The sequence below is a fragment of the Temnothorax nylanderi genome, unplaced genomic scaffold (assembly GCF_030848795.1).
Source record: "Temnothorax nylanderi isolate EJ_2023f unplaced genomic scaffold, tnyl_v1.0 TNYL_tig0117_pilon, whole genome shotgun sequence".
NCBI classification, from domain to species: Eukaryota; Metazoa; Arthropoda; class Insecta; order Hymenoptera; family Formicidae; genus Temnothorax; species Temnothorax nylanderi.
In genome coordinates, this window is record NW_027249179.1 from 502,149 (window position 1) to 527,841 (window position 25,693).

At 46.2% G+C, this 25,693-nt stretch overlaps 1 protein-coding gene across 1 annotated transcript in view; it reads left to right on the plus strand.

Moving 5' to 3' along the window:
- Positions 1-25,693, plus strand: part of Neo (ZP and PAN domain-containing protein neyo) — a 66,275-nt gene that overhangs the window by 39,056 nt on the left and 1,526 nt on the right. The window contains exons 3-4 of the mRNA XM_071712920.1: positions 17,220-17,556; positions 19,351-20,016. Coding sequence (XP_071569021.1) covers positions 17,220-17,556; positions 19,351-20,016 — 1,003 coding nt within the window. The remainder of the gene's footprint in view (positions 1-17,219; positions 17,557-19,350; positions 20,017-25,693) is intronic.

Consider the following 25,693-nt stretch of genomic DNA (forward strand, 5'->3'; position numbering starts at 1 on the left):
TCTTAATAGATATAAGAGGAATAATTTGTAATGTACAGGGTGGCGCGCATCAAACCGGCCCTAAACGAGAAATATATAGTTGCAAAATACAGTTACAAAAACCTGTCCGCGCGGTCGATTTTATGCGCATCACTCTGTGTAAAATGTAAAAGCCTTCCAACGGTTTAGCTAACTCACGGAATTCAAAATCGGAAGAATTCTGTGAGTTTTTTCACGGGGAAAAGTGAAAGGATCGAATTAATTTAAGTGGAATTCCAGGCTGCAACTATCCTCCACATCTTTTTCCAAGCGTTCTTTACGCTCGCTTAATTTGGCCGGCTAAAGATAGATGAAGTCGAGGAGACCAAATCAACCAAGAGTAATACGATCTGTCGTGGCAGAAAAACCGTCACGTCACTTCGCGTCTCGTAAGTCTTTCCGGAAGCAGCTATTCTCTCTGGCGCGGCCTAATATTGATTTCGCATCGTCGTTTCTCATCTTTCTTCCGCCGGAACATAGTGAACGGAAATCGCAAGCACATGGGGACGTGGCACATGCACGCATGCATGCATGCATGCATGCATGCACGCTCGCTCGCATGCGATGCGGCACGATGCGCGGCGCCGGCACCGCGTCAAAAGGGTACCACACGATTTCCCTATGCAAATCGCCAAGGTGGCACAACCCGCTAAAATAACCGTCGGGAATAATGCCGTAGATTGGGAGGTCGAGTTAGCGGGCGCGTCGCGAGAAACGGACAATATATCGTTGGGCCGGCCATTACGGAGGACCATTAAATAGTCGACACGCCGAGATAACGAGCATTAGCCACACAACTGCCACATTAGGTACCCTCCACATACGCACGGAAGGTGCAACGCGCGTCTATAGGTCGGAGCGTGCAACGCGTTTCCTCTTTCCGCCTCTTCGCGGAAACGCTCCTCTCGCGTGTCTCGAATCAAGTATTTATTCCGGATCAAATTTGAAGTAGATCTATCGAATGGTCTCTTTTCACTTTTGTGCCTTTTCGAAATTATTCTCGATTTATACTTTAAACTGTACAATTGTTATGATTGGACGTACATCTCTCAGAGATTCATACATTGGATAAATTCAGAATATTGTCCATACATCCGCGATGCAAAATTCATTTTACAATTTCTCTAGAGACGAGTTTATATTTAAAAACTTGTAAATGTTTTACATATAACGTGTGTATATATAAATGTATGAATTTTGGTTTTGTATAAATTTTATTAAAAGAATGGAATTTCATTTCAATTTTGAAAATCAAATTTATGTATAGATACACGACGATGCAATTCAAAGAGTAAAACATCCACTTATTGGAAAAAGGCTTTGTTATACCAGTTTGCTTTTCTCCCGGGCGCTTCTCTGTTACTATTAATTGGCCTTCAACAGAGTGCACATTGTAATTACAGCGAAAATGCACTGACATTTGTAATATTCGACTCAGTGATTTATAAAATGGAATTTTAGAATTTCGCGAGAAATCGTTAAATGTATTCACAAAACGGAAAATATTATATCCAAACCAAAGTACCTAGGTAAAATGCGCCCTGAAAAGAACGCTCCTTAAGATGCAGAACATTTCCTTTTTCGACAAAGATGTCGAAGCGACTCCGGTTAGCTCCCTTTACTTCTTCCCCGTCGTCTCATCTCCCAGAGACACAAACCTCTTCTGTTCCATTACTAATGAAGAACGTAAATGCCCGGGTTTCCTACGTTCCTCGCCCATTCACATTTCTACACGCATTCTCGCCGCAAAGAGTATTCTTTGGATTCTCTCCGGTTGGCGGGACAAAGCATATTGCTAACCGTACGCATCGACGATTCAACGAAGAAGTGCCATATATTATTTCCTTTGTTTCCCTTTCGCCGTTAATTTCCACGTGACTTCAGAAACAATTCGATTACAATCGACAGTAGTCGCGAAAAACCTTGGATTGCGTGCAGCGAGCTGTGTATTACATCGGAAAAAAAGGAGATTAAAGGAAATACAGGAATTTATGAAACAGACATGGCTGAAGCGTCGAAAGAGTGACTCTATCATTTTTCAGACTAACGAAAGTATTACAGTTCGATGATTCGTGAATGTGCTCCAATTTCTTTTCATTATAACGCAACGCATAATCGTGTAAGATTTTTCTCAAGTCAATTTCCTACTATGCAAACAATTTGAAAAAAATAAAAAATAAAAAATAAAAAATAAAAAATAAAACGACGATAATTGAAAATATGAAAAAATAGAGATACGCTGCGTATCCTCGCGCTTATTAGACAAGATTATCGTGCATACAGAACGACCGCGTATACCCGCTTATTTCAGACGGTGTACAGGAAATCGGAAAGAAATATTCAGCGTGAGATGCGTCGTGCGTGTTCAGTGTCTATTAGCGCGTTGATGAGATAATTGTTACCTATTTGATGTTTTCCCTTCCGCGACTCGATCCTCAACTCGATCCGTGCACTGTCGCCTGAGAAAAGTTATCCCGGGCCGCGAGCAAATACAGGATATCCAAGATATACTGCGAGAACTCTCCGAGTGGCCATAAATCACTCACGCGCAGCGCGCAGCCTCGGACTCATATACTTACTTTCAACCAATGAAAGCGGGATAATAAGATTAATGCGTGACGTGTGCAGGCGAAGCCTAGGACAAAGGTAATTTAAGGATGAGCGGTTTGCTAAAAAGTTTCGGAAAATGCGCGCGTATCGCCTAAGGGATCTCTCACGTAATTTTATCATGGAGGGTATTTCTCGTTTTCTCAGAGTACACGACGTAGCGTACGTTGCGTGAAATCGAGGATCGCGAGAGCTTCAAGGTCTTTAACCGTCGCGTCGTTCGATAATTGGGCGGAAAGAAAATCGGAAGAGGGAATCGTTCATGGACGACTTTCAGTCGGTCCTAACCGTAAATTGTTTTCGCCAGTGCGGCCGGATCTGCGGTCCGCCAGCAATGAGAAAGAGAGCACCTCGTTAGTCTCAAATCGGTCAACCGGCCATTGAATCTAGCAAAGAGACGGAGCTCCCCCATTCCAGCCAAATTCCACAACAGATATCGACTTTTCAAGCGCTCATGTGGAATCCCTCCTCTCCATGTGTGACTGTGTGAGCGTCACAAAGGAGAGCGAGCGAGACGGCCGCGGCGGTTGCAAAGAGGATGGCTGATCGTTAGGCGGTGTGCTTCCGAATGGCGCCGAAGTAGCGGCGGGAAAGGAAGGAAAAAGGGGAAAAACGAGACAGAGGCGGAAAAAGATGAAGGAGCCGAAAGAAAGAGAGAGAGAGAAAAAAAGGGCAAAGGGAATGCCACGTCGATGTCGTGGATGATTGCGCCGTAATCGGGTCTCCTACTCCCCCCTCCCTCCCTTTATCCTCTTCACCACGCGTTACAGTCCTCCTCGGAGAATCGTCGTTATTCCGCCCGTGGTTCTTATCACCTTAACATACGGCCGCGGGAGGAGGTAACGCCATGACGTTGGTAGCACGTTGTTACCGCGCGTATGCCGAATAACGGCTATCCCACGACACTGCCTGCGACCGCAAGAGCTATTAAAATGTAAATTGACTGGCGTTCGTTTGACTAAACAGTCATCAGAGACTCCCTTGCACGGGTTAGTTCGTGCAGTAGCGATTACTCCGTACACTCCACTTTCCGCCCTGAAATTCTCCTCCGCCCAGGATCCGGGATCCAGGGTGTAGACCTCCGACGCACCTATATGGGCGTAATCGCGTCGTTATCTCGCATAGTCCGGCTCCTCTTGTAACTTGACGTGAAATCTTTTCCGTGCTCAATGCCCGACGCGCAATGTACATATGTATATGCGATGAATACGTCCGTACGCGCATCGCTTGAATAATATTCGCTCCAGCTCTCCTGCGTAATAGCCGCTACTTCCGGCTCGTGGAAGCGGGGCCGACACCGCAGAGATGTAGGTATCTCGTCCGTAATATATTCGCGGATACCCTCCACCTCGAGCGAGGATCCCTGGCTCTCGCGTTCCTTTCGCGGACACACGGGCGCGATATCCTTTACGAATTACGGCAATTCAGCCGAGGAGTAATGTTTTTCCGTCACATCCCAAGCGACTTGGACAATCGTGTGGACCCGCGGCAGGGAATTCATGCAACATTCATCCTTCGCGTTCGCCGCGTCGCTTCCGCGTCTATTGTCAGCACATACTTTAAAGCCGCGTTGGGCTGCTCCTCTCCTTTCTCTTCTCGGCGTTATCTGTTCGAAGACATCCGCGGGTGGTGTTGCGTTGGCGATAGCGCGCGCGCGCGCGCGCGAAAGGCGGACGTCGGAAAGGATTAAGTCGTCGTTGCATTCGCGTATCATTAATCACGCGATAAGCGGGCACGCTAGAAAATCGTTAGCGGCCGCGGAGCTCTTCGGGTTTAGGCGTGGGCGTCACGATGCTATACGTGCGATCTACGACGCACGGGGGTTCAGATGAATTGTTCGAATCCCTGAGCGTTCGTTCTGTCCGGAGTAAAATATCTTATTATTACGTCCCGTCTTATTTCTATGCGCATGTGCACGTCGTTAATAATAGTTCAATATCACCGACGGATCTAATAGATCAATATAGTCTAGATAAATCTCTGCATAGAAATCGTCATTTTTATGACGAAATAAATTATTTTATTAAAGATGTACAATTTCGTCTTTTTTTCATCCGTTTCTATTTGTTACTGCGATAATACGAGCATTTTCTGGAATTATTTCCCGATGTGTGTTAGTACGTTAACATATTCGAGACAGAGATTGTTATGATCGCGGAAAAGGTTAAACACAGTCCAATCTAAAAGAATATACTTCCTTTTGAGAAGAAATTATACCTGATCAACTAACGTAAACTGACGGCTACGCGGTCCTCGTAATAAGGAAAGTTTAGCAGTAAACGATGGGGAGAAACGAGTTGAGTCGAGAGAGATAGAGGGAGAACGGGCAGAGAAAGAGAGAAAGAGAACCAGAAAACAAGGAAAGAAAAGAGTTAAGGGGGAATAGGTTCGTTTTTGCTGATAAACGCTCTCCACGAACGTTAATTGCATTCCACGTGAATGCCCGCGATCGAGAGATTTGCCATGGTTGCCCCCGGACGGGGGCCCCGCCAAGGCATCGGAGGAGCTTTGGTTGAAAGCGTGGTATGTCTGGCTCTTGAAATTCCTCAGGAGGGTAAAATTATGCGGAATGGCCGCGCGACGACGCGGCGGCGGCGGCGGCGCCCCCCGGTTACGGTAGTAGTAGCCGTGATTATCGATTCAGAAGATTTTCAAGTTCCTATTCCCCCATCAGTTACGTCGATATTCCAGCGGACACGAATGCTCGTTAATTAGCTGGAACACCCCGCTTATCGCGTTCTTACGTTTAGTATTTCAATTACCGCCGGCATCTTGCATATCGTGTTTTGCGATAATCAAGAACGAAGGGATTTGTTGCCTGATGCGTATAATATCCTATACGCAGAGGCACAGGTCCCGTTAATCCGCATTCTTTTCTCCTTCTTCTTTTTTTTTTCTTAATCCCTGCAACGCGTACGTGAGATAGTTGCCCCGCGGAGCGAGACGTAAATATTATGAATATAGTGGGAGAAACAAAAATTATCATATACACGATTACCATATTTACTTCTGCGCTTTAGCGGCATTAGTTTGTTGCGAGTGCACCGTCGCGATTTTATAGATATTTTTACTAAAAGCCTCAGTCGCGATATTCTCTCGTAGAGATACGGCGCAACGCCGCAGCGTATTCCAGCGAAATAGCAAAAAAGGAAGGATTTCCTGTGATGTTTAAGCGCGCATTAACCTGTCCTTCCATGCTGTCTTTTAAGAATACATCAGAGAAGAGCTTTACCGAGAAGTAAACGACAATGAGTATTCGCGACGTAACGACGCGGGGTGCAAGCTGCAGAAAAAGATAGCTATTGAGCGCGCAATGTAAGTTATATACAATAGATTCGCAGAATATATACTGGATATAGTTTTATAGAAATAGCTAGAATAAAGGTAGTAATGTATAAAATACTTAAAAAATGGGTTGTGCATATTATATTATGACGCACACAATTATAGATCATTATTAGTCGTAGTTCAATCTTTTCCTACGAAATATCCAAGTTTTAATCGAATTCTACGACAAATGATTCAACGCACGATTCAACATCAAGATTATTATATTTGAGAGTCTGGAGATCTTTTTTGTGTATATATATCTTTTATAGCAGGCACGCCGTAAAAATAGCAGTAATATTCAAGCACGGAGAAAACGGCGCGAGTGGTATTTCACAGAGGATTTTCTTCAAACTGTGATTTACGAGCGTAAGGAATCAATGTCCGTGGAATGGTCATTCCAGCGTATCTCCGATGCACCTTGAGCGTACCACCTTGAGGTGGTAGATGCGCTCAACGTGCTCGCAACCGGCCGACACGGCGCGGCGCGGCACGGCGGCAATCACAATCGCCCGTACTCATCTCGGCTCGGCGCGGGTTGAAACTCCACCACTGGGGAGATATCGCGCCACCCCCGTCGCCAGATCCCACAGCTACTGTGCGGCCGCTTGATGGCAGTGACAGCCTTCCAGGCAGCCGTTGTAATCGCGCGAAGACCGCCACACACGATAGCCAGACGTCGCGAACAACCGGTAGCCTCCTGGACGACGATCATTTAGACTCGACGATCGGGAATCCAAGTAAATCATTCGAGCCGCACATGGTCGCCTTCATATATCTTCGCCCTCTTCGCACCGCCGCGCCGCGCCGCGCCGCGCCGCGCCGCGCGCCGTGCGTGCAATGTACTTACGTCGCTTCCCGAGCGCTCATTTCTCGCGACAGCATAATTGTATTCGAGCGCGCCCGAGTTCTATTTGCTAAATCGGGCTACGGCTTGACAAACATCTCTCAAGCGCGGGTCAGCGCCGACGCGCGATAAAAGTCCTCCGGCTATAATTACCACGATACGGAAATTGTTGACGGAAAAAGGAGGGATGTGTGCGTCGCGAGACACAGGAAAAAGTCGGGACACGTTGGAAACGCGGATACGCTTTTGGCGTTTGGAGGACCGAGGCTAACAACCCGGCTCTCGTATAAAACATGGGCGACTCGGGCGACGCACGTTTGAAGGGACGTTTACTTTCGTGACTGGCGGCACACACACACATGCAAATCTCACTCTGTCTCTGTCTCGCTCTTTATCTCTTTTAATTCTTCGTCATTCCGCACGGCCTCACCCCACGTCGCGTCATTTTCCGTCACGGTTCGCACATCGTCGGCAAAGGGATGTCGTTACTGCGAGAGATAGGGACGCGCATGCAACACGGAAGACCGACTATTAAATTATATCCCTCCTGAGATTGGTGTGCGTATACGGTGTGTGTATATATGTTGCGCTTAAGCAACGCTGGCGACTGCGCTTCTGTCGACCGGGCAATTCTCGCATGCTCGCGCGCGCGCGGAGCGACTTAGGAAGAATTACGACCGAGATAGCAATGAGAGAGATACGACTTTATATCGCGTCGTACACGCGCATCTTCCGTACCTGTAGTTCTGTCTCTCCGCAGCGCGATATCGTTTGTTCTCGTTTACTCTCGCCTCACTCTCTCGCAACCGTCACGTCGCTACGCGGCGCATTTTTCAGTAATAAAGTAATCTAGAATAGAAACGGCGATTCATGCATTATAATATCGAAAGAGGAACGATATATATAACGTATACCCCTTTCAATTTCGCGCCCGATACAGGCGCCTTCGGTGAAACAAGTTGCTCACGCTGATTCCCCACAATCGACGCGCATGTTAATAGCGGCCTTGGCTATCAACTGTCGTTAACAAGGACTGTTACGAGAGAGCTTCCGATAGAAAGGTATTCCCCCGCGATAAGTATGAGACATGACCGTGGTATTGCTCAGCAATTCTCTTTCCGCTCCACTTTATCTCTCCGCCGCGCGTAGTCGCGCGACGGGCGACGATGGTGGGCATTAAACCCTCCCTGCCCCTCCGACCCGCCTCTCATTCAATTCCTTCGTGTCTGCAGGTCGGTTGTATGCGATTTGCATATGCAAATGGCATGATATAAGTAATTAATTCGCAATCAGAGCGGCATTACCGTTTCGTTATATATCGCATAGATAGGTACCGCAATTCATTAGTCGCGGCGATATTTATTAATTGGGACCGCGAACGTAGGTAGACACTCGCGATTAAGAATTCAGTCCTCGCTATCGATTACCGCAATGCGTCTCTCTGTCTCTGTCTCTGTCTCTCTCTCCGATACTAAGCCCCGGCCGCGCGGCCAGCTGGCTTCTTCTTGTCTCTCGACATAAAACGTAGAGAGACTCGGCCGCTAAATTAGCAGATAAATTAGCGAGCTGTCGTGTTTCTTGCTTTTATCGCGACGGATGGGCGTACGCGACTTGGATTCCGAATCCGGGATTCCGAGAGAGTTCCATAACATCTTTCGCGGGGGTGGGAAAAAAAGCTCCACACGAAAGCGTGTGATCGAATTCTCGATCACAAAATCGCGTCGGTTCTCGCGGTTTAATCGCGCGCGTTGCCAGAAAGGCGAGCGCCGATTCTTGTTACGAAACTCGTGAGATAGCACCTGTTACGTCCCATCTTTGTCGATCGACCGCGGTGGCAGCTGGGCCTCCCGACACTCCTCCGCACATTAACTTTATCGAAATTACATCATGCGCCGCTACCACCCTATCACACACACGCACGCACACACACCCACGTGAATCTCGGCGCCGCAAGCCGCCACGATCGTGCACGCGAGTTCGTCGACACGCGTATGTATGAGTGTATATCGCCTCGTGGAAACGTCTATTTGGCGAATGCATCTTACCGGCGAATGCCCACCTCCCAATCTCCGATGGAACAAGTTTCTCCGTCTTCCAACCGGTAAGCCGACCGTTCTATTCTTGGGGCGTATCGAGATTTCTCCGAAACTCTCCTCTCTGCCGAAGATACAAAGGCGCTTCGCCATTATCGGGATTACCGCCGGTCTGAAATTTCGTTTCCGCTCGTCAGGGACTAACTGCGTCAACCTGAGACAATACGCGATTCGATCGTGTTTACGTTTCCTAGCAAACAAGTTTACTTCGGAAAGACGGGAACGGTTGTAAGTCTCAAGTCTCAATCGGTGGAAAACAGAGAAATGTTGGATACCGAGCTTTATATCGTTACAAGACGTTCATGAGACGATTTTAATTCGGATTTAAAGCGTCGCGCTGAAATGTAATCGTTATTATTATGTTGGAGGAGAATACGGTTAGATACTGCGTGTAAAGCGTAATTCGGACATAACGAAAAGCGAATCCAATATACACGTCGCGATTCACTCCCTTCGCGTTGCGCGCAGCCCGTAAATCATTCGTAGGAAACAACGTGCTTCTACTTTACGGCAATCAAATTATTTAATCATACCGCAAATACCGTTCCCCGAACACGTCATTGTAACTTCCATTATTTCATTGTAGTAATAATCTTCTATTACCAACATTTCGAGGAGACGTCGCGCGGCTTTGCATCACGTCGAGGGAAATGGAAATCCTCATAACCGAGTAACTTTTTAATATTGTACGGCATTATATTTCCCGACGGAGTTAAAACGCTCTTTCTGCGGGAAGGAAAAATATATATATATCTCAGGATGTGGATACGCTCGCGGTCGGATAGAAGGAAAAACAAAAGCTGTATGCGTACATACATCATGTTTGTTGCGCCGAGAACAGAGCGCGCCCCGTTCAATTTCGCGTATTTACTCCTTCGCCAATGACGCCCTAACGACGACGGGCCTGTGAAAGCCGCGCGCGATCGCGACGACAGCTTGAGAAAGCGCGCGGCGACGTACCCGTAAACGATGTCTCGTTTTGCTCCTCGGTGGATAACTCGTCGACGAGCGAGTTCCGGTACTTTCTTCCTCTCTTTCTATCTTTCTCTCTTTTCAACCCCATACGTCTAACGCCGCGTCATCGGAGAACAGAAAGAGAGAGAGAGAGAGAGAGAGAGAGAGAGAGAGAGAGAGAGAGAGAGAGAGAGAGTCGCGCGAAAAAGAGAAAAAGAGAATAGAGAGGGAAACCGGATAGAGGAAAGAAACGAAAGAGCCGCGCGCGAGGGATTGAGAAAAGCGAGAAAGAAGAAGATGGACGATGATAGAGGGAACCGCGAGAGTGGGAAAGTGCGATATCGGACGAGAACATCGAGAGTAAACGGACGGCTACTCGTGGTGGTGCACTTTGTCGAAGAAGGGCTTGGTGGGAGAGGCGGCGGTGGTTGGCAGTGTGGGTTATGTATTGGCACATGTACGTAATTGTGGCCATTTGTCGAGAAAGCGAGAGGCCGAAGGAAACCCGGGCGGCGGACGGAGAGAGAGATAGTCGTAAGGGTGAGGGTGAGAGGATACAAGGGCGAGAGAGAGAGAGAGGGGGGGAGGGAGAGGGGAAATTTCGAGTTGCGGAGAGGATGTCTCGCCTCGCAGTCGCGGCTGAACGTGCAATGCATCACGGGATTGCGTAGACGACGTATATCTCCAAGTGATAGTAAACGGAGGTACAGGGTGGCAGACTGAGATTCGCCCCGCAGGCAGCTACCTAAACGCTCGCCGAAATCCTCTCACCCTCTCGGAAGTAGTTCCCTGGTCTGTCCACTTCCTTTCCCGCTCCTGTCTCTTCGCCGCATTTAAGCTCTTACCTTTCATTAGACGGACATCAGTGTCGTCTCTCGCTGTAATTTTAATCACGAGTGGGGTGAATAAATCTGTTTCAGCATTTTCTCGCTACGCGATAAATGAAATGAAATATGGTAAACATAGGCGATTTCCACCCGTGGAAATCGTATAGAATTATGTGCGGTCATTAGCATTTGGCATTATGAAAATCGCATCCGCTGGTAATTTACATCGCAATCAAGGTATTACGAATCTCCCTCTGTCCTCTCTCCATCTCCATTCCTCTCTATGGATAAATGTTATTATTAATGGTGTAATAACTGCATTAATCATTCAATAATCTAGATCAAAGTAACCGCAAGGTAATTAAACGTAAAGTCACATTAGATAGAAATATCACTCTCTCTTCTCTTCATAAATGTTTGAAAAAGAAACCTTGTGGGCTGCATAAATTACATTAAGGTGACTTTTATTCGCATTATTACTGTTTTGACATATTATTGTTTCATTATACAGCATACGAACTGCTGTCACGAAAAATATTCTTCGTATACCTTCGAAATACCTTGCTCAATCGCGCACATACAATTCGCGCATATAAAACACCGCCGTGTACGCGAATATCTCGTTGATGTATGTTTATGAATAATACGCAGGATTTCCCACCAATGTTTCGTATACACAATATAAAGCTGATTAGTTCGTTCCGAGAGCACGAGAGGCTAAATAATGTTGCCAGATATGACCCTGCGCTGCGACGGCGTGCACGAAGCGTGCATGAATTGCCGCGCCGGTTTTTACGCAACGATCATTAATATCGTCGCTTATCCGAGTCTGTTGGGATTACTTGGTGTTGCGGGTCAACGGGCCAGAGCCAGAGCGAGCGGTCACAAAAGAGCAATGCAAATTAGCTTGGGTGGTTTTTTTTTTCACTAGCCGCTGATACTTCATGTACGTCATACGCGGACGCGACACGCCCAAATGCCCGCATTATACATTTCGTTATCGGACATTGCATATTCCGCCGACGGATTTTATGCAGCTTCCTCGTTTACCCATTACCGCCGGCCGCGGTCAGTAAATCGATTTAAGTTTTACAGCCCAGCTGCGGAGCGCCCTATGTAGAACTCTCCTTTTATTTAATTTCATTCTTTCAATGTTTGCAGTCTTTCTTTTTTTTAATCTTTTTTCTTTACTATTTTTTTAAAATTAGACTTTAAATCAAGATTTCGTTGGATGTTAAAACTTTATGCCAAACAAAGTACAAAATGTACCTAGTCTTGTACATTGTCATGTGCCGCAATATATATTGACATTTTTATTTCGTTATATTGATGTTTGAAATCTAATTCCAAGATTGAACAAAAAATGATACCTGATTGAACAAAAAAAAATCTAACTCGTATTTTTTCGTACAGAGTCGGCATTAACGATGCAATCAAAATACCTTCAGCGTAGTTCTCTGTCAGTCGATGTTCATTCGATGAGTTAAAAAAAACAGCATTTGCGCTCGTATCAGTCGGACGAAAAGCTATGAGCAAGAGGCAGAAATTGTTTTTACGATTGACGTCTTTCAATTTAGACGGTATGTACACATATATACCGCTCCCTCTCCCTCTCCCCCCTCTCCCTCCCCCCTCTCTCTCTCTCTGGTTGTCTTCGCGGCAGACGCGCGAACGAAGAATAATTTGAGATTCATCGAGATGCAGCGGGGCGAACCGCTTGTAATTCTTTTCCACCATCACCGGCGACGCCGCGCCGCGCTCACCCTCTTCGTCTTCGCCCCCTTTCGTGCCGGCTTGATCCGGCCTGTCTTTTTTTGTCTCGCCATTTGTTCGGAACGGTACGACGTGGAAGTGCGGAAAGAGAATTACGATAGAGCGACAATACGGAGACAGGAGGAGAGAGAGTGTCAAGGGGTAGGAAAAAGGGGGAGCCGAGTCGAAGGGAAGAGAGACAGACGGGAATGTCGTCCCGTCGCAGTTAACTTCGCATTTAACATCTGCCTGGAAGGTTAAAATTTCCCTCGAGGTTTACTCTCTAAGTTGTACGAGACGAGCGCCGGATATCTTTTGTCCCCGAATCGAGGAAAGAAAATCAGAGGAGGCTTTATCGTTGCGCAATAGACTTTCGGCTTTACCGTCGTATCTCTCCCTGTCTCGCAGCGCCAAATCTTCAGCCGGCTCGTCGCGTTGCTCGCGTCGCAGGTATAACAGGAAATTCCAGTCGTGAAACAGAGGAAGGCATGTCGAATACTGATTTTTCCCTATAATATATCCTCGCCTAATAAGATTCCTTTGCCTCTTTGGCGAAAACTTCCTTTTAATAAAGATAGATAGAAGTTCCTTCGTGAATTAAATATTGTAAATAAATAACAGTCCTTCATTTAATTTTGATATTTTAATCTCAAAGTCAGTTGTAGAAATATAATAATGTTGAATATGAGAAATAGTGAGGAAGATTCAATTAAATTTTTGCCAAGAAAAATCAACCTCAAGTGGCCGATAGGCAAACGGCGGCTGGAGGAAGATGCGATGAAGTTCAGGACACGATGTGTATACGTGCTTTTACCCTTTTATCCATTAATTATTTACCGCGAGAGATACCGACTCGCCTATCCGAACTAAACTTTGAGGGGTCCGGACTTTAGTGGCCGTATCTCCTCGGGTTTCTCTCTAAGTAGAGGGCTCTCGACGATAATGCCACCCCAAGAAGTTAGCTTGACGATATACGGGCGAGCAAGATGTTTTACGAAACGAGAAGGTTTCTCTTCGGCTACCTCATAAGTATAGCCACCCCTAAAAGTACCCCCCCATAAAATTGCGGAATCGATGCTTCGGCGAGCCAAAAGATACACACCACGGGCATATTTGCACAAATAGGACAACTCACCTTCATTTCTCTCCTAATCCATAAGGTGAAAAAGTGAATTGGCTTTAAATATACATGTAATTCTCTCTACTTTTCGTGGTACATTATTCATCGCGGACGGTGCAATAAATCTTGTCGCTCTATAAACGTATAACGTAACATGATCGTTGTAATGTCAGCCTGTCCGCAGAATAGATAGATATATTTCACGATATAAAGTGTTCATTGTGCAGAGTGACATATAAATCTCCTAAAAATTTAATCTTTCACCGCAATTATTTTTATGTCTAAACAATTCGACGTATATGATAATTATCGGGATTGAAAATAATTGTCGTTCTCTTCCTCGTAATCACCTGTCTATAATTAATAGCGCGAGATAAACTTTGGGAAATGCATTTGAAAAACTGCTGCATGGTATATTGTGGCTTTTAGTTTTGCAAGAATGATTGGCACACTCCATCATCGTTAGCGACACTACCGTGTTCGTTGCAACTTACTGCAACTCGTTAGTTACGATTTCAACGTTGTTTTTATAATATCCCAGTACATTTCCAACTCAGTAGCATCACTGTAACCTTTCTTACGCCAGCTCGCGGCAACGAGCTTTGAGGCGAGCCTTTCTTAATAGTTTTTGCGCGTCGACGATAATGAGACGCTTCCAACGTGGCGTGATTCGATATCTTCATCAGCGGAGAGCGCGAACGAGAAATCTTTCCGTGAGCGTGTATAATCAACGAGGTGCAATCAGTGAGCGGATTAAAAATAATTTTTCAATAAAAGTGATTGTCCGAATCTGCATGTAAAACGAACAATAAACGGCGTATTGCGTCGACGAGAGGCGACGAGGGACGCGGATGAGGGGCGTGCACCATCGGACAATTATTGTGTTTGAATCACGAACAATTGAACCGAAACTTGTTGATTTAACGAGCAAACATTCATCCGAGCACATACATACATTTGATGCACCAGCGCCGTGAAACAAAGCTGGGCCGACGCATTTTTCGTGACCCATTCATTTCGCGTCGTCGATTTTACTGCGGGGCATTGTTGCGGTGTGCGCGCAAAACGTTCATATTCGTGCCTCCCCCCCCCCCCCCGATGGTGGGTGATTCGCAACGTGGCGAGGATGGAGCGCGGAGGAATGGAATACGGTAAAGACGTACGGTGGAGGACACATCGATAATCGCGGGAGCAACAGACAGCCGCCGCCGCCGCGCCGATTCGATTATATTCTCGACCGAGCCTCGGGGTTTATCGCGCCCGACCGCATAAGGCCGCGGTGATTTTTCGACTTCGTCTCCGCCGCGGCGGAACACCCCCGGGGAATATTGAAATCATAACGTGGCACCCATGAATATTATTCAGGTCTTAAGGCAATATAATCCGAAATCGATGGAGCGACGTGGAATAAATTTGGCGGTCTCTCTCTCCCGACGGCGCCCGGGACCTGCGGGAACAGCTTTCGCTCCCTCTCCCCCCGCCCCCGCCCCCGCCGCGGCTCGCTCCGGATGGCAGTCCGGAGGACGAACTTCGGTTCCGATGATGATGCCGGTCGCGCACCTGAGCACGTCGCGACGAAGAAACTCCTGACTGCCTTTTCGCTACTTAGTTTTTCCGATCCTTTCTTCCCCGGAAGGAGAAAAGGATGGTAATGACTTTCGATGTCTCGCCCCGAAGACGGAAACTATCCTCGGATTATCTGGGGAATGTTCAACAGTTCAACGCGGGGAATATCTAATCCTGGGATTAGAGAGAGAGAGTGTAGCCGGAGGTGAAGACGTGATCTCGGAGATACAAAAGATCGGAGCCGCAATTTTACCCGGATTCCCGTTTTGAAAGCATGTCGAACATGCGTTCGTGCGCGCTATACATCGGAGCGGATGCGAAATTAAGTGAACGAAGGCAGTTGCGGTTGCGTCAAGAATTCGACCGCGCATGTTCTAATAAATCTAATAGACACGGCGGGTTCTATACATCTTTACCATCCGCGCGCTTCTCCGTCAATTTGCAAAATTATGGGTTCGGGGAAAACAAGATTGTAATTAACCTTGAAATTCGAGAACTCTCGTTCGAAAAAATTACCTGTTTCAATAGAATTAAATTACGAGCTTAGGCTTAGCTCATTGCGTGTTTTTTTTTTAACTTTTGAACGTTACACGACGCGCACCGAGTCGTATATTATAACTGTTAGAGAGAGTTAGACTATCTAATATTAAGTTACATTAGGTACGCGTGAGATGCTGCGTTCTTAAAATCGTAAGTCATAAATCAACTATTCATACAAAATGTTCCGTTATTACGACCGAGCCTCCACTAACTACTCTGTGAACACAAGAGTAAAATCGCGATGTGATGAATATAGAGAAAGACACCAATAAAAAATATGATAAAATATTCTGTTGACTGAACCCCATGTATCGCGCGCAATAAAATACTATCAGTCCCCCAACTGATATCTACGAAGTCGAAAAACAAATATTTACAGGACAACATTGTATAATGTCTGTTATCAATGCATACATACGCAATGCAGGCTCGAGATAAATATTTTTGCGGCCATGAATGTAACTCTCATGATTCAGATCTTCTAGCATGTCCGGGACTTTTAATCGATTTTCAAAACTGGTAAATAAGTTTACGCTACTCGACGAAAGAATTTATTCGCAAATGCGTTTCTTTTGGACTCATGAACTTCTACGTTTCGACGAAATCACGTTGTTCCAGCCTAATCAAGATAAATTATTCAGGGAACGTTAACCGATTCGTGTAATTTAATTAAATAGGAATTTCACAGATTCAAGTGCCAATCGATCATAGACGTCAATGTATCGCGTACCGTTTATACAGCGCTTGAAACGTTAATGTAAACGTCACTCCATCATCCATATGTCCATAATTATGGATGAGTAGACGCGCGATTTGTCGGGTGCTGCTATTCAAGCCGTTAGATCGTGCTCAGCGTTGAGATAAAACTCCGCAAAACGTTGGAAAAATTATTATGCCGTAATCTTTCCGTTTCGACACGTTGGGCGTTCGATACCCGCGCGGTCCAGAACGCGGCAGACGTGGAAGAGAGAAATGAGAATGAACAATGCAACGACACTTCTCTCTCCCAAGGATTAGCATTGGCAAATTAATTTTCTTCGTTTTTCTCAATTACTCCTCGCTTAGCTCCGTTTAGTATGATTAACCACGCATTATTACGATGCAGTAAAACGCGGGCGGGAAGCAATTATTCCGGCGGACGCGGATTTCGTGCGGATTCCGCGTGTCCCCGTTAGAAACGGAATCCGGCGCGACTCGGATTCGTTCGTGCGTGGGTGTTTCCTTTATAACTCGCTTTCCAGGATTAGCACGGAATGATGACCGCAACAACCGAGAGCATGTGCGTCCTCCCCGCGATATGTTTTTATCGCAGGAGAGACGAAGCGGACCGCATTTCTCTCTTACGCTATATAATCTTCCGAACGCCGTGCATTTAATGACTAGAAGCAATATACGCACACGTCGTATTTATGGGCATAGTTTATCTGAAGACGCTTAATTGCTTCGAAATAATAACCATTAATTTTTTTACAATACAAGTCGCGCACTCGAAATCGTTCGTAGATAAGAAACTAATTGGTGTCGCTACGCGACGAGTTCTTCATGAAAATGTTTCGTTTGAATTTCAGATCCGCTAATTATATCAACGGTACCAAGCAGTGCGAGCTATCGGATATGGATAGGCTGACGGTCGCTGGCTCGAGCGCCTTCCAGGCGGCGAAGGGTGTGGATTATTTGGAAAACCACTGCGTGGAGGAGCCAGTGAAACTCTGCGAATTCAAGAAGCTGACCGGCCGCATACTGAAGACCGTGGACTCCGTTTACCAGGACGTCGGCACGTCCGACGAGTGCCGCGAATTGTGCCTGAACTCGCCGTTCCGCTGTCACTCCTACGATTACGGTGACACCGGTGACATGGTCTGCCGTCTCAGTCATCATTCCCGCGCCACCCTCTCCGACATTCAGGTAAGAAATTCGAGTTTCTTAGTGATTCTAAATTATCACGCGAATAATCTACACAATTTATACCAGCGACAGCGAGTTTAAGTTTGTGTGAGGAAAAACTTTCGCGAATTGAATTTCGCGAAGCGAAACTGAAATTGTTGCTACGCGCGAGAAACGGACATTGTCGCGTTCCGATTTACTTGCTGAGTTTGCCGTATGCGGTTTAATTCATCGGGAGTGTTTAAAATAGAGTTCCGCGCGCAGCTTTGCGACCACCGCGCGTCGTTTCGCTCGCCGCATCGCAGTGCGGGATTCTTGAAAGGGCCGGTGGGGATTTTCTATAAATGCGATTACGTCGCACACATGCAAACCGGGGTTGAACAATCCGCCGAGGGCGCATTCGTGGAAAATCGAGTTTTCATCGCAGACGCTTTCCCTATCGAACTACCCGAGCTCGACCGAATGTGAATCGCATTCGGTGTCCCGGAGGAAAATCAAAAGAAAAATTTAGCGACCACCAATTCGTCGGGTTCGATTATCGGCAGCACCTTTTTGCGCACACCGCTACAGCGCGACGAATATACGGAAACAAATACCAATAGCGGGGCATTAAACAATTCTTCGTACGAATAATCGTTGTAGTGGAATATTTAAACAGCGTGAAGCGAATCGGAATATCATTTCAACGTCGCAGTATATGGATGGCCATATACGGGTTTCACGCGCGATTATTCACTCGGAGATGAGCAAATAATATGTGTAATGGGAAGATGATCGTGTGCGTGGGATCCGTGACGGGCTCTATGGGTGGTTACGCAAGCACATCAGCGGCATCTCCACAAATATACAAATTATTAACTGTGGAGATAGCGCGAAACGTCAAGAGTATTTATCAGCGTAATATCCGCGATTAATTTGTTTCATCGTAGAGGACCATCGAGTCTCGAACGAGGAGCGATAAATAGCGTTGTATAAAGGGATTTCAAATAATTCTTTGAAAGTGACAAGCGCGTGAATCAGAGCGGATTATCATTCTGTTCGATATAAATGAAAATGCATCCATATACGTTGTGTATATATATATATATATATATATATATATATGTATATGTATATATATAAATTATTGATAATTATTGGTTTTTGATGTATCGCATCGAATAGATTGGAACGTGACGTTTTAGATTTGGAGAATAAAGAACATGGTTAATTATTTGTACAAATAAAGTTATATATTCTCATTTCACGTAATATATTGCATCAGAAATGAAAATCAATTCAATCACCTACTTCCTTTTAGAATTTTTCGATAGACAAAAAACCTGTATTTGAAAAAAGCTCTGACGAGATATTTTCTGTGTAAATTGCCGATTTCACCCGCTCCTATTCAGGATGTGTGCGCGTTGTCGAATATCGTAATATAATTGCTATGCGAACTATATCACTGAAGACCCCAATATACAGTACGGTTTAGCGGAATTACTCTTTTCGTTCGTTGTTCGATTCTCGTCATAAATTCTCTGGAAGTTTTTGTGTAAGCCCGATGCAAGCTATCAAAATCTCCCAACCATGGTGAAGCGAGCAAAATAGAAGAGTGATGAATAATCGGTCGGGGTAGTAGCTTCGTGAAGTTTAATTGCGAAATATCCGTGCTTTGCGAAATATCTGTATTTTGGAATTTACCATTGTGTCGCCCGTTATAATTCCTTTAAATTAATACCGCGACAAATCGCATTAACGCGCGATATGTACATCGAATATGATACTTGGTGGGAGAGCGATGAATAACGGGCCGAAAACAAACGATAATTTCAGGAGCCGTACCTCGACGTACCGGAAGCGTCCACGTACGAGCTGAGCTCCTGCTACAACGTGACCATCGACTGCCGCGCCGGCGACATGGTGACCCGAATTCAGACGAGCAAGCTCTTCTACGGCAAGGTTTACGCGAAGGGCTCGCCCAACTCGTGCGTGCAGGACATCAAGGGCGCGCTCGAGTTCGAGCTTCGCATGGCGTACGACGATCTCGAGTGTAACATAAGGCAGCAGGGCCTCGGCCGGTACCTGAACGACGTGATCATCCAGCATCACGACACCATTGTCACCAGCTCCGATCTCGGCCTGGCTGTGACTTGCCAGTATGACCTCACTAACAAGACCGTGTCCAACGAGGTCGATCTCGGCGTGCACGGCGACATCACGCCCGCTCTCTCGGAGGAGGTGATCGTCGACTCGCCGAACGTCGCCATGAAGATTACCGATCGCAGCGGAAACGAAGCTATCCCCTCCGCCGAGGTCGGCGATCCTTTGGCGCTCAAATTCGAGATCCTCGACCCCAACAGCCCGTACGAGATCTTCGTCCGCGAGCTGGTCGCCATGGACGGCGTCGACTCCAGTGAGATTGTTTTGATCGACTCGGACGGCTGCCCCACTGACCACGTCATCATGGGACCGCTTTACAAATCGGTCAACACTGGCAAGGTAAGTTCCAGCGTATCATATCGTTTCGCCATTTTTGTAAAAATCCTGTCCGGCGCTTAATTAAACTTGTGAGAAAAAAGAACCCATCGGTGGAATCGAAAAATAAAATGTTACAGACAAACGGAAGCTTCTCCCTCGCGGTTAATATCCTCTTTCTAATTTTCTTACGTTAACGTAGCGCTACAGCGATGGAAAATTATTTCCAAGGAAATGAGTGTAGTCGGTATTTGCTCTAAATGTTCCTCTTGATACCGCTTTAATAGAAACGTCTTTCCACTCAATCATTTCATGCATCGCAGTCGTAAGCCGGTACAAAGTAAACAATGAAGGAAAAGCTATTTGGATAAAAACTATCGTGTTGTACGAACCCATCCCGAGTTTTAAAAACCTTATTTATTTAAAGTTCCCCATAAGTAAAAATCAAGAGGCGTTAAATCAGACGATCTCAGAGGTCACATGACCATTTTTACTTATTACGTGTTTAATATTTGTTTATAACTTTGTAATAATTTGTCGGGTAAAATCCGAGACACCCTATACACGCGCGTGGTTGCCCTGAAGATATAATAGAAAGGACGGATAAATATATATCGATTCCAATTTGACGATCGTACACGATACCCGGAGGGCGACAAGTTGATCATGATGATTGACGCCTATAACGTCGATGCTCGTTGACGAGTATTTTGTGGAAACGCGCGCGTGCCTCGAAAATACGCGCGGGCGTAAAGCGACCGGATGGAAAAAGAGCGAGATGGAAAAGCAGACACGAGTCAACCGGTCGATCTGACTTCATGCTAATCCATCACCCGAACGGATTTTATGACGGGAAGCAATTTGCCCGGCCTGTAATAGGTCGCGTCGATGATGCGCCGCCGTCTTGGAGATGACGTGCCGTGACATGCATGGCATGCGGGCACATTGGTCTGGCACAACGATCATTACTTTCCGCGTGTTCCACATAAGGGAGCGTAAGATTGCCCCCAATGCCGGGAATAAGAACTTAACAGCGAGATTCGTTCGATCGGCACCTTTAAATATTCTGATTTTCACTCGTAATTTGTCGAATAGCTTTTATTAAATAGCTTTTATATAATTTTTGTATAAAATAACGTTTAACAATTAAGCACGTTTGTCGCACAAGTTCTCACAGTCTGCCTCATATAAAATTATTTTAAAAAAAAGAGGCGAGATATGATTGAGAATGGACGTCTTTCATTCAAATGTATGAAGACGGATCATTAAATAATGGAATGCCGTTGCGTTTCAAAACGACCGAGCTCGTATAGAGCGTGCGATTATTACTTCCGCGTTTCCCGCATAAGGTAACATGGGAATTGACTCTGCGATCGCGATTAGATCGCGAAAAAATAGTTTAATCCTCTACTCTTTCCTCGCGCGATGCGTGAAGTATCGTGGGTGAGCTGAAGAGCGAAAATGCATTAGGGCGGAAGTACAATAATTCTTGCGCGGTTAATAGGTATAGGCGATCGCCACGTATTGACCTCGATAGACCAATTACACATATACCGCTCGTACATTTTGCACGATGACTCGCACGATATAACGTCGGACGCGCGCGCCCGCGCCGCGCCGCCGCAATGAGAATTACGATTCCGCGCGCGGCGCGGCGCGCTGGGCATTAATAAACCTATAAAAATGTTTGCCGATAATTCGAGCAGTCGTTCTTACGTTAGTCTAACCGGCGCGCGGCGCGGCGATATAACCGGCTTTGGACTTTGCCAATTATGTTTTTCTCTTTGTATCGCGGAAGTGCGAACACGAAGGATTTTCTTTGGCTACATTGTGTTCGTGGCGCGCAACATTCGACCAGATGTGCCCGCACGCGGTCGTGGACCGCGTGGCTGATGCTTCACGTGTCGACGAGTAAAACAAACGGATCGTTACGATAGTGGCAGGTAGGAGAACGAGTGGAGCCGGAGCGAAGGTGGAGCAATAAGAGAGAGAGGCGCACGGCCTCGTTAACTCGTCGTTCCACATCATTTGCTCGCGCGAGCACGGCCGCGCCACGGCGCAATATCGCTTTATTAGAAAGTAATAACAGTCGTAGTAGAAACAAAGAGTAAATTTATATCGGGTACGTACGGTAAGACGCCGGGCATCAAGATATATCACCTACAGTCGTTCCTGTATCAAGGGCGTCGTGGCGCCCTTTTCCGGTTTAGAACGTGCGCACCACCACGTTCGGGCTGATCTCGTTTCCTGACCGCGGCTGATCACGAAGGGCTAACCCCATTTCCTGTCGAGCGCTACGATACGAAGATAGAGATCTTGATGCTTGCTTATCTCTCGGGTGAATTTTGTCGAGCGGCCAAGAATGAGAAAAGTTTTTCTCGCTTGTATTCAATTTTGCATCTCTCGCGTTTAATCAAGACGGGATGTATGTAAATTCTAATCTGTAGAAGCGTAACGTAACTTGAAAAAGAAGATTTCATCGCGAAGATTTCACGCCGTTTATTATCCGTACGCACCTTATTTACCTGTCGAACTGGCATGAATGATAAAACGCCTGACAACAACTTTGATATACGCCACGCTATCAGCTATCAATAATCTCCGTCGTTTGCGACAGTATACCGTCATTATGATATGGTAATAAACGTTCGCAACATTGATTCTCGGTAAACGAAGGGGCATCGTTTGACCCGAGATATACCGATAGCAGGAAGTTGCTTGTTCATTCTTTGTCTTTCTTCAGCTCAGGAGGCTGGCAGACCTTTTCCCTCCCGCAGATGTGAGCACGAGTTAATAAAGGATTAATAATTAATTATTACCAGGAACACTAGTACTTATACGTTAGCTTCAGGTTGATAAAAACGTTTGCGATTACCATTACAATAATTAATTATCTAACAATTAATATTCCGATAGTTATTCAGAGCAAGTGAATTGATGTCCATTAAAGAATGCTTAATAAATGTTGAAAAGTATATAAGGAATATAGACTTAAATTTTGAAAGAAAATATGAGTGTTTCCGCTTCTGTCGAATAAAATTATTTTTGCAAATATAAGACAAAGACTATATAAATGTTTGTCGAACTTTGAAATCTATAATTTAACGAACTGTTCGAAAAGCAAATTGTTCAATATCTAAAGATGAAGATCCTAAACTTTCTCAATATTTATACCGTTGGTATAAAATATCTTCCATGTATGTCGCATCTTCTACATATGAAAGTTTCTTCTACACGTGTAAGAGCTTCGTGCCATTAATGCCCCCGCCTGAGAATAAAGATTTGTCTCGTACAAACGTGGCTCGTAAAATAAACAAGCAAACGCGTCGCGCAAGTCAACCGGTACACATCGCCGTTGATTTTATTAATCCTAGATCGGGATAGAAAGAGAAACGATCGTCGGCGGTGAAAGCGCGCGCGGAGCGCTGCATCCTCGGCGACGGTGCAGCATTGCGCCTCGTCTAACCAGAAATTTGCCAAAAGTTCGGCTGCTTTTCGGTATGTCCGTCACGTAACCGGGCCGCGGTACGAAGGCTCTCTTCCATTTCACAACCGGTTTGAATGAAATTGGAAACATTTCTCAACCGCCACGTCCGTGTACGTAAACTCGTAAGGGAGCGTGCAACCCCCCTACACATCACGTGTAGGGATGAACCAAGGCGGACAGGGGAGAGGGAGAGAGAGAGAGAGAGAGAGAGAGAGAGAGAGAGAGAGAGAGCCCCCGCGGCTGACTTATAAAGCAGACAAAGCGGGATCAGGTTGAGCCGCGCCGTAAAAGCGCGGGCGGCGAGTCTTACGATCTGACTGATCTGATGCGGTACATTTATGACGGGCTCCTCTTTCCCGTCCTTTCCCATCGCCGACGTCGTTGCCGCTGAAGGAGACTTATCGTCGGCGCGTACCAGATGCCGCGGATACAGCGGCTGTATGTGTTTCTTTTCTCGGCGCGTACAGCTCTACGTACATACTTCTCTCTATGTTTCTCTCTTTCTCCGCCTCTCAAACTCTCGCGTCCCCGGGCTTTCCTCCTCTTCCTTCGATCCGCTTACGCTTCTTCTTCCATCCGCTACGAATGTGCAATCGCTCTCGCTTTTCCCCCGCGGAGAATGGACCTTCCGCTACTCTTTCTGCGCGGGATGACGTTGGGTTAATAAAGTTCCGCTCGTTCCACTAGACGCGGGCAAGCGAGGCAAAGAAACGGCTAAATGAAGCTGTACGTGGAGAACGAAGCATATTTTAATGTCTTACTTCCCGCCGATAATATACGCGCTCCGGTGTGTAAATACGATGAACTTGGTGATGCGCCGCAGAAACCAGTTTTCGACGTGCACACGAGCGTGGCGCCTAACCTTACGTTCCCGGCCTTTCTCAGTTTCTCAAAGAGTTCAGCTTCGGGAAAGATCGCGTCTCGGGACTTGACCCTGCGAGCGTGCAGTGAATGATCTGAATGAAGAGAAATCAATGACGGGCCGTGGTGCACGGACGTACCTATGAATATATTACGGCCGGCGCGGCGTTCCTCTCGGGTAAAACGATGATCGCGAGATTACTCCGCGGACGACGAGCCTAACGAGCGAACACGAGTGATTATCATACGTTCGTTTTGTAGGAGACTATGAGAAAGCGAGAAAGAGAGAAAGAAACAGAGGAGGAGGAGGGGAGAGGGAGGAGAGAGAGAGACTTGAATTCCCCGTACCAATTCCCGATCAGCGTGGTGTACCGAGGCGATGGTGGAAAAACTTGCGTGCAATATAAGCGCGATAGGCTGTAAACGAAATAAAAAAGATTTTAACAGATAGATCCGCTTGTCGCGAGAAAATGGGAATTACAACGATGCGCTTGGTCGCGCCATTTGCCGGGATGGATATACCCGCGCTCTAATGGCGCGCGTAAAAGCGGGTACTTGGGCTGTTTTTCATGTCATAATCCTGTGTAATTGCCGTTATATGGCCTTACCTAATAAAGAACGAAGAAAAAAAAATTGGACGCAGCTGCCGCGGGGACGTGAAAAACCAGTTTGAAGCGATCATCTCTTACGCATATTGCGTGCGACGGCCGACGCCCGTGTTACGCGATTCCTGACATCCGCATTCTGTAATCCCTCTCGTCTGTCGTAAGAACCAAGCGGTTTTTTTTTTCTTCCTTACACCGCCGCGTGTAAGGAGCCCCGCGATCGCGAGAGTAAAATCACGCCGTCGCGCCCCGGCGAGCTGACTTTGGGATATAGTTGAAAATTTATGTGAGAGCGACATATGGGGTAAGATTACCATTATTCCGCATCCACACTGAATTCTACGACCGCCCGTGTCGGAATTTGAGAATTAATGCGACACGACGCTGCTTAGTTGAGTCGACAGCCACCGACATCGCGTATGAATTACGAGTATGTAAAAAAAAACAAAAAACAATAAGATACGCGCGCGTTTCGCAGCTGTCTCACGCTGATTACATTTGCTATTGTTAGGTAGTTTCTAACTTGGTGAAAAAAGTCAGGTATAAATCTGTCGGTGTTTCGAAATCCGACGCAAACACCACCACTTTCAGTTAACGTCGTCGCCTGATGGCACTTTAATTCGTTTCTTACGATGAAAAAAACTCTGGAAATTCTATACGTAAGTACCAGGATAATAAAGAGCGGGTGAAAGAGAAGTGGTGACGATATAACGCGCCGCAAATGTCATAATATTGGCGCTGTAGTTTG